The 11747-nt window shown below is 39.3% G+C and overlaps 1 protein-coding gene across 1 annotated transcript; it reads right to left on the reverse strand.

The window, feature by feature from the left end:
• Positions 1–389: 389 nt before the first annotated feature.
• On the reverse strand, positions 390–6200 carry ND-49 (NADH dehydrogenase (ubiquinone) 49 kDa subunit). The gene is made up of 9 exons (XM_080278481.1): positions 6077–6200; positions 5008–5230; positions 4646–4847; positions 3581–3768; positions 3252–3415; positions 2986–3105; positions 2511–2640; positions 1422–1567; positions 390–1201 (listed from the first exon to the last, which is right to left on the reverse strand). The coding sequence occupies exons 1-9, from the start codon at positions 6178–6180 to the stop codon at positions 1072–1074; spliced, it is 1407 nt and encodes a 468-aa protein (XP_080134607.1). The 5' UTR covers positions 6181–6200; the 3' UTR covers positions 390–1071.
• Positions 6201–11747: the final 5547 nt, after the last annotated feature.

Below are 11747 nucleotides of genomic sequence, written 5' to 3' on the forward strand. Positions count from 1 at the left end.
TCAGTCACTATTATGATTATAAATGCCTCTAAGTAAAGGCAATCCTAATTATAAGGGAACTTTGTTGGGCAATTTTTCATTTCTAAGGGCAACATTATGTAAGAATCATTTAAGTAACATTGACTGGCTGTAATAGGTGTTAAGGGTTAGAAACAGCCCAGCAAACCCATTCAGTATGATTTAATTCATAAGTTCTTAGTTAAAAAGGGGGGCGCGGTAGCACAGTGGTAGCGTGCCGGACTCATAATCGGGGGATTGCGAGTTCGAGCCTTGCCCGGGCTGGTAGCTCGCTCCTGTAACCCTAGCGGGGCTATATAGTCCAATACAGGGCTTAGCTCGGGGGAACTCCATTTCTCCCATTTTCTTAGTTTAAAAAAAAAAAAAAAAAAAAAAAAAAAAAAAAAAAAAGTTTCTGCACCAGCTAACTTTCATTTGTTTACCAACATATCACAGTCACAATGTTCTCTTTTTCAAGCCTTTACCATGCTTTTCAGTTGCCTATGCTTACCTATTTAGGACTGTGGGTACCTTGCTTGTGGGCCTGATAAAGGGTTGGCTTTTACCATTTTATTCTGCGGTCCATCTCTTGGGGGTTATAAAAACGTAATTTATCAGAAATTGTATTAGGCGACAGGTGTTACATTAAATATCTATTTACAAGTGAAATACAGCTGACTGATAGTTTTATCTGTACCATCAATTACTTCAAATTCAGTATAGTTTATATTCTGTTTCATATTCACTTGGATTAATATTTTAATAGAAAGCTAAAAACATTACTAATAATAAACAGTGCTGTATTAAAAATGTTATAATGTAAATGATGGCATCAGATAAATCCATCAGTGATCAACCAAACATTCGCAATACTCCAAACATGAGTTACTACACTTCTGCCTCCCAAACTGTAGATCAACACTAATTACAAGTTTCAGTCGACAGTTGCTTGGCCATTGGCTTAGTATATACACCCAAGTTTTGCTTCACCATCATCCCAACCAAGGATGGGGTGAGGTAGGGCTAACTTTTATTACTAATCCAACAATATTCGCAATTCCTAAATGTCTCCTCTTAACGGTCAACTTCACCAAACACAATATCGAGTGTGCCAATGATTGCAACGATGTCTGCCAACATGTGGTTCTTTCCCACCATGTCTGTGCCGGCAAGATGAGCAAACCCAGGTGCCTTGATCTTGCATCTGTGGGTAAAAGCAATTCATCAGCTGCCTGTGTAAAACTTCTGGTATTTCTTTCACTTCTTCATGACTAGCACCATTTTCTAGTGTTATATTTCATGTTACAGCTGAGCATTCAAGACTGAGAGTTAAAGACTTTGTTAAACTGACCCTACCTGATTAAATGTGGCTATGACTGAGCTGAGAGGATTAGGGATGTTGATTATATAAATGTTATAGGTACCTGTATGGTCTGGATGATCCATCAGACACCAGGTAGACCCCAAATTCTCCCTTGGGCGCCTCAACAGCAGTGTAGGTGGCACCAGGCGGCACCTGATACCCTTGTGTGAACACCTTGAAGTGGTGGATTAGTGCCTCCATTGATGTCTGAAACACAACCACATTATTACTGTCATCCTCCTCCTCCTCACCACCACTCTCATCATCACCAGGATCCAAACCCACATACCGTATTCTAAGGTATTTTAGTTTAACCTTTTCACAGCAACTGAAAACATTAAAATTTTTCCATAATTTTAATAAACTAGGCAAGACTTTTCATCTTGAAAAAGTAAAAAATGAGAAATTTTCAGTATCCAGTACATAATATTAGCTTATAGATTAGGAAAGTCACATATCACAGCACTTTAATTTTAATGAAAATCTTGGGATACAGGGAATTTCTTTTCCCCCTCAGGGGAGCGCGGTAGCTCAGTGGTAGGGTGTCGGGCTCGTAATCGTGAGGTTGTGAGTTCGTGCCCAGCCCGGTGGCTGCTGTGCTGGGAGGGGTAGCGCTCTCCTGTAACCCTAGCAGGGCTATATGATCTGATGAGGTCTAGCTCAGGGATTAATCCCTTAAAAAAAAAAATTGTGATATCTTTTCCCCCTCAATTTCAGGCATAAGCTTCGCAGCCCATTCCCTGTGACCAAGCCGTCCTACATACCACACACCTTCACAAGTCACCATTTCAGCACTAATACCCCACTATTCATACTATGCTAGGGCTGTCTCATTTATGACTGGTGCACTGGTATTAATGGGAGATTTTTGACATGTCTGTGGGTTTTGTGGAATATCAGTAGGTCTGTTTAAACAAACTTTATCAAACTGTTCTATACCTCAGCCTGGGATTGAACTTGCATCATTTCAGACAACAGATGACCTTTCTATCCACATTCAGACTGTTTTATTGTAGGAGCTATTTTTCAAACTGCAAGGGGTAGGTACAGCCTTTAATTGCCCCATCAAAAGAGGACTTTCTTAAACTGTATGGTAACAGCAAGAATAAATTGCAAATGACATCATGGAAGTGAATGGGATATGGCTTACTTTCATCTCTGATCGTTTTGGTGGAGTCACCTTGGCATCGTCCACCTTTATCTCACCCTCTGGCATCTGGTTGAGGCACTGCTCAACGATGCGAAGGGACTGTCGCATTTCATTCACACGAATCAGGTACCTGTTGGGTTATCACAGTTACCGGTACAGGAGGTCTAGGATAAGTTGAGGTTCTTGTGGCCCAGGATTCATCTGAATATGAACCCTGTGACTGCAGGATGAAGTTACCCTTCTCCCACAGTCCACTATTCCCCTTTCAGGTGGCAGAGAGAGTTAAGGGATGTTTGTATAACCATGCAGTTATACTGGTGCCACTGTGGAAGTGTCCCTCTCCTACTCAAGGAAATAAGGTAAGTACATTACAGTAGTGAAGAAAAACAGTTGTATTCTTCATATTTCTATAATTAATGAACATTATTCACTCATCATAACTTAGTGTGTGACCACGAGACGTGATGTGATATACCTGTCATACGTGTCTCCATTCTTGCCCACTGGTACATCAAATTCAACCAAGCTGTACGCATCATAGGGCTGAGTCTTGCGCAGGTCCCACTTGATGCCAGATCCACGCAGCATCACTCCACTAGAGACAATGACAGCAGAATTAATGATGTTCAGAGAACCAGGAAATTTTTCTGATTTTGGATAGCTAGCCTATACAACCAACAGATACCAATTATCTAACTATGAAATCAACAAGCTTTAATTTTGTTTTAAAAGCTGGCTCACCTGAATCCATAGTTAAGAGCATCCTCAGCAGTGACAGTGCCAATGTCAATGGTTCGCTGGCGCCAGATGCGGTTGTTGGTTAGCACATCCTCAACTTCGTCCAGACGCTCACCAAACTTACTGATGAACTCATATATGTCATCCAACAGACCTATAGGCAGGTCCTGGTATGGGGATGGCAGATTAGAGGGGCATTTAAAGACACGAAAATTGTATACAGGTATGTTACTGTATACTGTACAGTACATAGCACGATCTATATATAATTGGCAAACAACTACTGTACAGTAAATTCCAGTCTTGAGTTGTCTTTAATATGTCTTACTAACAATGGCTACTCCTCCTGGTCGAACATAAGCAGCATGAAGGCGCGCCCCAGATGCCCTCTCATAGAACTCCATCATCTTCTCACGCTCCTCAAACAACCACAGAAAGGGTGTGAGGGCTCCAACATCCATAGCGTGGGCACCCAGGAACATACAGTGGTTCAGGATGCGTGTGATCTCAGCAAACAGCGCTGCAATGCACAAGAATGAGGCAATGAATTTTAGTGCACTATGCAATGCAATTTAGTGCACTGTGTAATACAAAATAATAAGTTTCCCTTTTGATTAATATGGTACAGTAATACCATCTGATATGTGCAAGAATAAAATTAAAATAAAGAAGCAATCCTACTCAAACTGGTGGGTACTGCTTCAAGGTCCTTGACAATGAGAAATCTCCACTAAACTAATTCATTCTCACATTTAGGGTGATTTTCCAGAAGTGCTTAAATCTGAAATCTGCCAGAATAAAACAAACATGGTTAATATTAGCCAGAGAAAAACAGAAAGAGCAGTTACCCAAAATTTAAGGATTAATCAGAAGCTTCCAAACCATTAGATCTCATGAGTTTTCCCCAGAGTTGAGGAGTTGGTGATACCGTAACATTGACTTACTCCGACTCAGATTCCAGAAATTTACAAGTACAACGCCGACTCAAGTACAAACTGTACTGTACTGTACTAGTAATATGGCACATGGACATGATGCAGGTAAATGAATAACATTTATGAATTTGACAGGTGCAATTCTTAAATCTTTTTATTAAATTCTCTACGTATAGCGCTTGCATAATAATAAATAAGCCGCTATACAGTACGTGGTCGTAAAATAAACGGGATAAAGCATTGAAAAGATATTATTGATACTATTTCAGAACCAAAAGGCTCAGAGTTGGAGTCATGGGAATTTTATCGACTTCAACTCCAACCAAAAACAGATGACACCATGACTCCTACTCCATAACCCTGGTTTTCCCAGATGTTATGGTATATTCTCTATGTCAAACTATTCACATCCATTCCAAATGAAAAGTCCACCACATCAGCAAACAAAAAATGGCAACTCACTGCGAATATACTTGGCCCTAATAGGAGCCTCCAGACCCAGCAGCTTCTCCACAGCCAGTGAGTATGCCTGCTCGTTACACATCATGGATACATAGTCCAGACGGTCAAAGTATGGAAGGGCCTGAGTGTACGTCTTGTACTCTATCAGTTTCTCTGTACCACGGTGCAGCAACCCAATATGAGGGTCAGCTCGCACCACAGTCTGAAAGAGGAGGGGGAAGCTGTTTTATCATCATCATCATCAGTCAGTTTCATTGTGCTGCAAAACAAGTACTGTAGATAAGAAGAAAATTGCTAGAATGCCTCTGAACTCCATAAGAATACCTGTATAGTACAACATCACCATCATCATCTCTACATACCTCTCCATCCAGCTCCAGCACAAGCCGCAGCACGCCGTGGGCTGCCGGATGCTGTGGTCCGAAGTTGACAGTGACGTTACGGACGGTTTTCTCAACGGGTGCCAGGCGGGCATTCCAGGATGGCATCTTTAGCGTCTGGCCCTCGTACGGCACCATTACAGGCCCGGAGAATTGCTGCAGCCATTCTGCATCAGGGTACCACTTGGCACCACCACGACGCTGGCTGAAACACAGGTTGGTTGGTGATCACTTAACTCCTTCAGTCTGATTATATAATTTGGATTTTGCTCTTACTACTATACTACGAGATCATTTTACTTTGCTGCCCAGCCTTACTCATGAGTATTACATAAGCCAAACCTAACAAGACCATAATTTAATCATTCAGGCAAACACATTTATTCCCCTCTGCCAGCATAAGGACTGAAGGATGTAGCTTTCATTGTTAGGCTGGGTCTTGTATATTACAGGTTTCCATACATAGGCTCTGTAACTTAATATTTAAAAAAAAATTATACCGGTACTGTACATAAAGAAAAGACTTAATACCCTTGTTTTAAGAAAAAAGGGAGGTTTCATCATTTTGTTAATAAAATCAACTAGAGATAACAAGAATAAAATACTACAATACATCACTGGACTAAAGGGATAAAAGGAAGCCTGATAATTTACAAAAAACTTGAAAGTGCTTCCTCATTAAAAAAGTCAAATGTAAATAAAAAAAAATTCTTTTGCTTTATTTTGTGAAGATGGTTTGCCTTGTATAATGGTAATGTAATCTTGGTAACTACTTAACTAGGCTTTTACCATACATTTAAATGGCAAAGGGATTCTGAATACCAACCATATATCTATAACCACAGATAAAACTTCCTTAACTACAAACTTTCTCATAATACTCTATATATTCATCAGTAATTTCCCACTACACTTTACAACGTAGTTTTAAGTGCTATTTGTCACATATGAAAATTGTTACTGCTCGAAGAAATCAGCTGATCCAAAACAACAACACACCTCAGCACGTTATTTCCCTCCTCCCAAACCTCGAATAAAAGAGATATCTTACTTGACGAAATACGAAGACCCCGCATTTTTCAAGAGGTTTTTTGAGCCCCAGTTGAGAGCGGATGAGAGAGCTTTATGACCGACATTTGACCAAACAGCAGCCATCTTCCCCGGCCCCGGTGATGTTGTTCCCAAGCCTGAAGACTGTCTCGTATTATTTACGAGCTTTTAGTAATGGTTTAATTCCTTACTTATTAATATGTCTATTTAATCAGCAATGTAGTTTGACACTGATATCATTATAAGACAAAGTAACCGTAATGTTTTAAAGATTTTACAAAACATACCAAATTCTCCAAATCCAAGACAGTTGAAGGAGCTCTATTTACACAATATAGTTGCATAAATCCCCAAAACACATTAAATGTACTCGAGCTCAGTAAATATGGTAAAAAAACATTTTACAGTGTACTTATCAAACATTTGAAACAATCCTTACTAATAATAATGCAGTACTGAGGGTGATGTTATTGTTCAAAGGACTCATGATAACCGCGGTGGCAAAATGGTTAGCATTGTGCCAACGAAGCTGTTGGATCCTGTGGTGTATGTTGGACTGCTGGGCCTCAGGGAAAGGATCAGCTCTCCAGTGTATGCCCTGAATCATACACATGAGATGTCAAATATGCTCGTGTCTGGGAGGAGGACGTGTGTCCTGTCTCAGTTTAGTCACAGGTTATACAGGTATCAGAGTCATCAGTTTCGAAAAAGTGAGCATGCAGGCAGCGTATTGTCTATCTGTAGGTGAGTAACATTAACCCCTAGACGACGATAAGCTATTCCTAAGGAAATAAAATCGTGTGGCAATACCGGCAATCTATAGATTTGTGTTCGGTTTAGTAAATTGAAACTAGTAATTAACCTCAGGGTTATGCCTTAAGTAGCCTACATAGATCCACAGTTCAAGCTGTGACTTTCAGAGTAAGTTGCACTACGACTGTTGTAGGACTTAATGAATTTTCTGTGGAAGGGAATGACCTGCGACTCCTGCTCATTTTCAGCAGGCTAGCACAGTGAACAAAGATTAGGAATGCTTACGTATATTTATACAAACAGTGTATTTGGATACTGGGCTAACGTTAGAACATATACCATTATTGTTTTTTAGTGAACACCGTGCCAATCAAAACATGAGGTTTGGTCCTTAAAGCCTTACGTATTGAAAGTTCGATGTATTATGTCTGGTATCTCATACATCATTGTTAATTTCCTCAGGTTAAATCTTGTCGTCAACTGACATTTATTTTCCTTTTCAGTAAAGCAATATAAATGCCACCTAATGAAAATTTGTAACGGCGAGACAGTCCCCTCGGCCACATTGAAGGCAACATCACCCAGAGAAGACGGCTGTCATTTGAATGTGGTGCTGCTTCATCCGCCTTAACTTTGGATTTTATAAACCTCCTGGAGAATGCAGGATCTTCATATTGGTACAGGTAAGGCGGTTATAGCTCTTCTTTGTTTGTTTGATATTTGAATAGTGAGAAAAAGTTAATTTGCTGATGCATTTGTTGTTTTTGATCAGCTATCATGACCGATGCAAATTATACGGAAAGCGCTGTGGTATACTGTAGTATAGAAACAGATTATATAATTAGGTATGTTTATAACTTGGTTAACTGGCAGTATTGTATTCTTTGACTCCTAAATAGTTCACCACACACGTAAAAGATGCCATTTGATTAGAACATCACATTGGCCTGTATTCTCTTTGGGACTAAGAAGTCTCCCTAACACCTCTTCCTGTACGATTTCTTTTCCTAACCCCTCATTATTATCCCCTGGTTTGGTTCTTACGTCTTTTCAGTACCAGCATACTCGTACGTTGGATGAATAATACACACGAATATAGTAGTGAAGCAGAATCAGAAATAAGTCGGTAAGGAATAGATGTTAGTAAGCCTCCGAACCATACTATAATACTGTCCCACTGTGTTTCTAGTACTTGTTAATACAACACTGCATTTTTTAAAGAAATTATATTACTGCAGTGTCGAATACGTTTGAAAGTTACTGAAATTAACACAGTCGTATAGTGTCAATTTTTTTGTGCATTATTTGCAATCGTTTGAGAGCCTGACAAAAAAATAATAGTTTGGTTTAATATGAATATTCCTCTGCGTTAAGTTACCATGGAAGTGTTTTATTACGATTTTTTTCTTTATTCGTGTCAGGCTTTTTTTTTTTTTTTTTTTCCTATAGAAGAGCCTGGTGTTGAAGATAGTAAGAGACTATCTGTGGTCCTAGAAAGTCTTAAACTTTTTTTTTTTTTTTTTACAGGAAAAGAGGAAGAGGAAAAAAATTTGTTTAAATCTTATTCTCGCTACTATCTGACGGTCTCGGGTGTAGGGGCAAGTTTTTAGGTGCCGGAGCTGAAAGAAAATTTAGGTGCATGTATTTTAAACCTTGCCATTACGTTGAGGCAGGTATGGATGCAGGTCCCTTCACGTTGTTTAGGTATACCTGGAGTTCTGGCTGCCTATCTGTCTGTATCTGTCTCTCTCTATCTACCTGTCTATCTATCTGTGTATAGCCAGACGCTTTAATTCTGGAAAGAGTGGCCATAAACAAATTTCATGTCATTCTTCCGCCATCAGGCTGCCCTCCAACTCTTCATACACCTCCACCTAAGTTCTTCATCTCCACCTGTCTCCCTCTTCATCTCCACCTCTGAGGCCGGGTACGGTATTCTCGACGGTTGAGGAAGCTCTGTTAACACCTTTTCCTAAGCGGTTTTGTCTACTACATCTTACTGTTACACAAAGCCTTCCAGTGTCACCGTACTCTGAATAAATAACTTACAAAAGGCTATTAATCAGGTATATCCAAAAGATAAATCGCTAAGGAAGAGGTATTAGGGAGCTGCCATAACCGACAATACGTGTCAAAGAGAAGAAAGGTAATTGTGTTGAGGGAATGGAGAATAGAATGGCTTAGCGAAGTAGAGTCAACCAAAAAATAATTCGTTAAGGAAGAGGTGTTAGGGAAATACCTCAACAGAGGAAAATGGATAAGAGAGGTGCGGTACGGTAAATGAGAGGAAGTGGAGGGTAAAATGGCCCAGGGAAGTACAGTAGAGTGGACCAAAAACAAATCGCTAAGGAAGATGTGTTAGGAAGTAGATGGTGCTATGAAGGCATTGATACGCAGAACATATATAGTAAAACAGGGATAAGAAAACACTCAGTTTATTTGAAATTTTTTTTTTTTTTATATCAAACTGACAACTTTATAACAAATATAAACAACCCCTTTAGTACGAGGATATTAAATTATTCTCTTTATTGCTGAGCTTGTATTATCAATAGTATTATTATTATTATTATTATTATTATTATCTTAATGGTGGTGGTGGTTATGATGGTTTTGTTATTATTACCTCTGCCAACGAAGTTGGAGGAGGTGATGTATTCACCTGTTTGTCTGTTTGTCCACACGATATCTCCAAAAGTTCGCAATGAATTTCAATTACATTTTGTGGAAGGATGGGTCATGACCAAGAAAGAATTGATTAAATTTGGGGGCGGATCCGGATTCTATGTATCTCACAATATCTCCACGGACCCGGATCCTCTTTAATGGCAGTATTATCGGCGGAGGTTTGCGCTCCCTGAATGCTTTCTAGTTATTATTATTATTATTATTATTAGAGATAAACGACGCCTCATAGTGAAGGGGTTAACGCATAAATACAAAAAGAAAAAAATAAATACAAAAAACAAACACAAACATCCACAATCACAGTACAGTTGCATACAAAAAATATAAAAAAAAACTACAGAATATTTAAACGTCCTAGGTACCGTGACGTCGTTTTTATTAATTTGCTTTTTCTCTCCAGACGATTTTATCCAGCTTAGAGGCTTTACCAACTGGAGGGGTTAGGTATAGCTCTCATTAAACCCTTCAGCATGAGGGGTTTCCGTAAGGTGAAGAAAATCGTCTGAAGGTAGCAAGAATAGTAGTGGTGGTGGTGGTGGTGGTGGTGGTAGTAGTAGTTGTAGTGGTAGTAGTGGTGGTGGTGGTGGTGTTGGTGGTGATGGTAGTAGTTGTAATGGTAGTAGTAGTGGTGGTGGTGGTGGTGGTAGTAGTAGTAGTAGTAGTAGTATTTGGTTTAGCCCCAGGTTCCTATGAAATGTGAACCCAGTGGACTGCAGGCCTTGTGCAGCCCACCATCCTCCATTTGGGGGCTAGGGAGGGGAATGGGGAGGTGTATAACCAGGCAGCTCCTCCGCCCGATTATATCAGTGCCACCACGTTAAGGCGTCCCAGATCACCGGTAGCAAGGGGGGGAAAAAAATCAACACATATGACGTCACGGTACCAAAGGCGTTTAAAACATGTATCGTACAGTAATAAAGAAATGCTTGGATTATTGAGCAAACTTTAATATTATAATGACCTACTTCCCTATAACAGCACAGCTAATTACACCTCATTTATCACCCTATTTAGCCTCTTTACATTGCACTTAATCACCCTAATTAATTTGTGATGAAATCCTACCGTATTATTTTTTTCTTGTTTTGTATTACAATTGGAGGAGTTATATTGTAAAGAGAATCATCTGTTGTAAAGAATGTAAAGAGAATCATCCATTTTAAAGAGTGTAAACAGAATCGTCCATTTTAAAGAGTAAACAGAAGGAACCATTTTAAAGAATGTAAACAGAATCATCCATTTAAAAGTGTAAACAGAGGCAGCCATTTTAAAGAGAGTAAACAGAGGCAGCCATTTTCAAGAGTAAACAAAAGGAGCTATTTTAAAGAGTGTAAACAAAATCAGCCATTTAAAAGAGTGTAAACTGAAGGAGCCATTTTAAAGAGTGTAAACAGGGGCAGCCATTTTAAAGAGAGTAAACAGAGACAGCCATTTAAAAGAGTGTAAACAGGCAGCCATTTAAAAAAGTGTAAACAGAGGCAGCCATTTTAAAGGGTGTATACAGAATCAGCCATTTTAAAGAGTAAACAGAATCAGCCATTTTAAAGAGTGTAAACAGAGGCATCCATGTTAAAGAGTTTAAACAGAAGCAGCAATTTATTTATTATTATTATTATTATTTTTTTAAGGAAGGACCCAAAGACCAAACTCGTCAATTTTTTTTTGCTGAATCTTACTCATTATTGGTTTCACATTGCGTACCGTACTAATATATACTGTAGAATGTCACGGTATCCCATTTTTTTATTGTTTCCAGAATCGGCTAATAAAATTCCAGTGTAAACAAGTATGACAGTGAAACATGTTATTTTGAACGTATGGACTATGGTGAAAGACGCACGGTATTTCAGCCGCCTTTGAAGGTAAACAAAAAGTAAGAAAATACAAATGAATAAATAAATAAATACGAAATAAATAGCGAAATATAACAAATGCATTAATGTATAGTAAAAATAAGTAGCTAGATGAAAAAATAATGTAATTACTGCGAGGCCTGGGAGGGCTAGATTTACGATGGAAGAGTTGAGAGGAAGGATGGGACTGGAGTGTATTGTTGCGATGAGGAGGGGTAGATTGAGATGGTTTGGGAGGAAGGATGGGACGGGAGTGTATTGGTGTTGTGATGAGGAGGGGTAGATTGAGATGGTTTGGGAGGAAGGATGAGACGGGAGTGTATTGGTGTTGTGATGAGGAGGGGTAGATTGAGATGGTTTGGGAGGAAGGATGGGACG

Source organism: Coenobita brevimanus, chromosome 73 (genome assembly GCF_032717465.1).
Source record: "Coenobita brevimanus isolate Jiangsu-jjx chromosome 73, ASM3271746v2, whole genome shotgun sequence".
Taxonomy (NCBI): domain Eukaryota; kingdom Metazoa; phylum Arthropoda; class Malacostraca; order Decapoda; family Coenobitidae; genus Coenobita; species Coenobita brevimanus.

What these genes read in the sequence shown, in the direction of transcription:
- ND-49 (XM_080278481.1), bottom strand. Translation starts at nt 6,180, where the DNA reads ATGGCTGCTGTTTGGTCAAATGTCGGTCATAAAGCTCTCTCATCCGCT. An exon ending in GGGTCTTCGTATTTCGTCAA is followed by an intron (nt 5,231 to 6,076) that starts GTAAGATATCTC and finishes CCTGTGTTTCAG; the next exon opens with CCAGCGTCGTGGTGGTGCCA. An exon ending in TAGGGCCAAGTATATTCGCA is followed by an intron (nt 3,769 to 4,645) that starts GTGAGTTGCCAT and finishes TGTGCATTGCAG; the next exon opens with CGCTGTTTGCTGAGATCACA.